Here is a 1,237-nt window from a genome sequence, read left to right as displayed (position 1 = left end):
CACACACACACACACACACACACACACACACACACACACACACACACACACACACACACACACACACAGAACACACACACACACACACACACACAGAGACACACACACACAGAGAGACACACATACACAGACACATACACACACACAGACACACACACTCAGACACACACACACACTCAGACACAGAGACACACACACACACACACACACACACACACACCCTCTCATGTTTTCAGTATAAAAGCAGAGCAGAGTTTCTGTTCTTCCTCAAATCCTCCAGCTCTGATCTCAGCTGCTCCTCTTCATCACACAGTCTCCTCTTCTTCCTCAGGTCAGTTACTCCTCCATCTCTCCGTCCTGAACTCTCTCTTCTTCTTCTTCTTCTTCTTCTTCTTCTTCTTCTTCTTCTTCTCAACTTTCACACTTTCTTTGTCTCTGTCTCTCCTCCTTTCTAAACTTTCTAAACTTTAGAGTCTCTGTTTTGTCATTTCTTTTCGACTAATCTCAAATGTTGCTTCTCTCCAGCTTGTTTCTGTCCTCTGCAGTCTTTAAACTTCTCCTCCTCTTCCTCCTCTTCCTCCATCTCCTAAATCTGACAGGGACCCATGTGTTGGCCGAGGCAACATTTCAGACCTTGTTGTGGTTTTTTTGTACTTATTATCTTGAACTTTTTCTTTGCCTCCTCTTTCCAGACCTTTCTTCTCTCCTCCTCTTCTCTTCTCCGGTTCATTATGAAATGTGGTGTTCATGTTAGTCTGCTGCTGAACCTTCGTCGCCTTATAGGCAGACAGACAGACAGACACAGACACACACACACACACAGACACAAACAGACAGACACACACACACAGACGCACAGACACAGACAGACAGACACACACACACACAGACACACACACAGTGTTACACTCACTATACACACTAAAGACACCCTACAGGCTTTTCTTTTTGACGTCATTGGCCTTGTTTCTTTTTTAAACTTTTTTGCTGTTCTTTCAGTTTTTTGTCCTTTTTCATGGAAGTTTTTGGCGTTTTTTTTGTAACTATTTTGTAACTTTTTACAATTTTTTGACTTTTAACGTTTCTCCTGCCAACCTATTTTGCTGCCTAACGTAACTGCCTGGTATATCTTCTCCCCCCCCCCAGCTCTCCTCCTCCTCCTCCTGCGTCATGGCGGCTCTGTGGCTCCAGTGCGTCTCTCTGCTGGCCGTGCTGCTGGTGTCGTGGCCCGGCTGCC

General features: G+C 45.3%; 1 protein-coding gene across 1 annotated transcript in view; it reads left to right on the top strand.

Moving 5' to 3' along the window:
- The first annotated feature begins 221 nt into the window (after positions 1-221).
- ins (preproinsulin) overlaps positions 222-1,237 on the top strand; it is a 2,440-nt gene continuing 1,424 nt past the window's right edge. The window contains exons 1-2 of the mRNA XM_039777783.1: positions 222-331; positions 1,147-1,237. The exon at positions 1,147-1,237 is cut by the window's right edge and continues 117 nt beyond it. Coding sequence (XP_039633717.1) covers positions 1,171-1,237 — 67 coding nt within the window. The 5' untranslated portion in view covers positions 222-331; positions 1,147-1,170. The remainder of the gene's footprint in view (positions 332-1,146) is intronic.

Source organism: Perca fluviatilis, chromosome 16 (assembly GCF_010015445.1).
Source record: "Perca fluviatilis chromosome 16, GENO_Pfluv_1.0, whole genome shotgun sequence".
NCBI lineage: Eukaryota > Metazoa > Chordata > Actinopteri > Perciformes > Percidae > Perca > Perca fluviatilis.
Note: the sequence above shows the minus strand (reverse complement) of the source record. Positions and strands in the feature narration are given on the sequence as shown.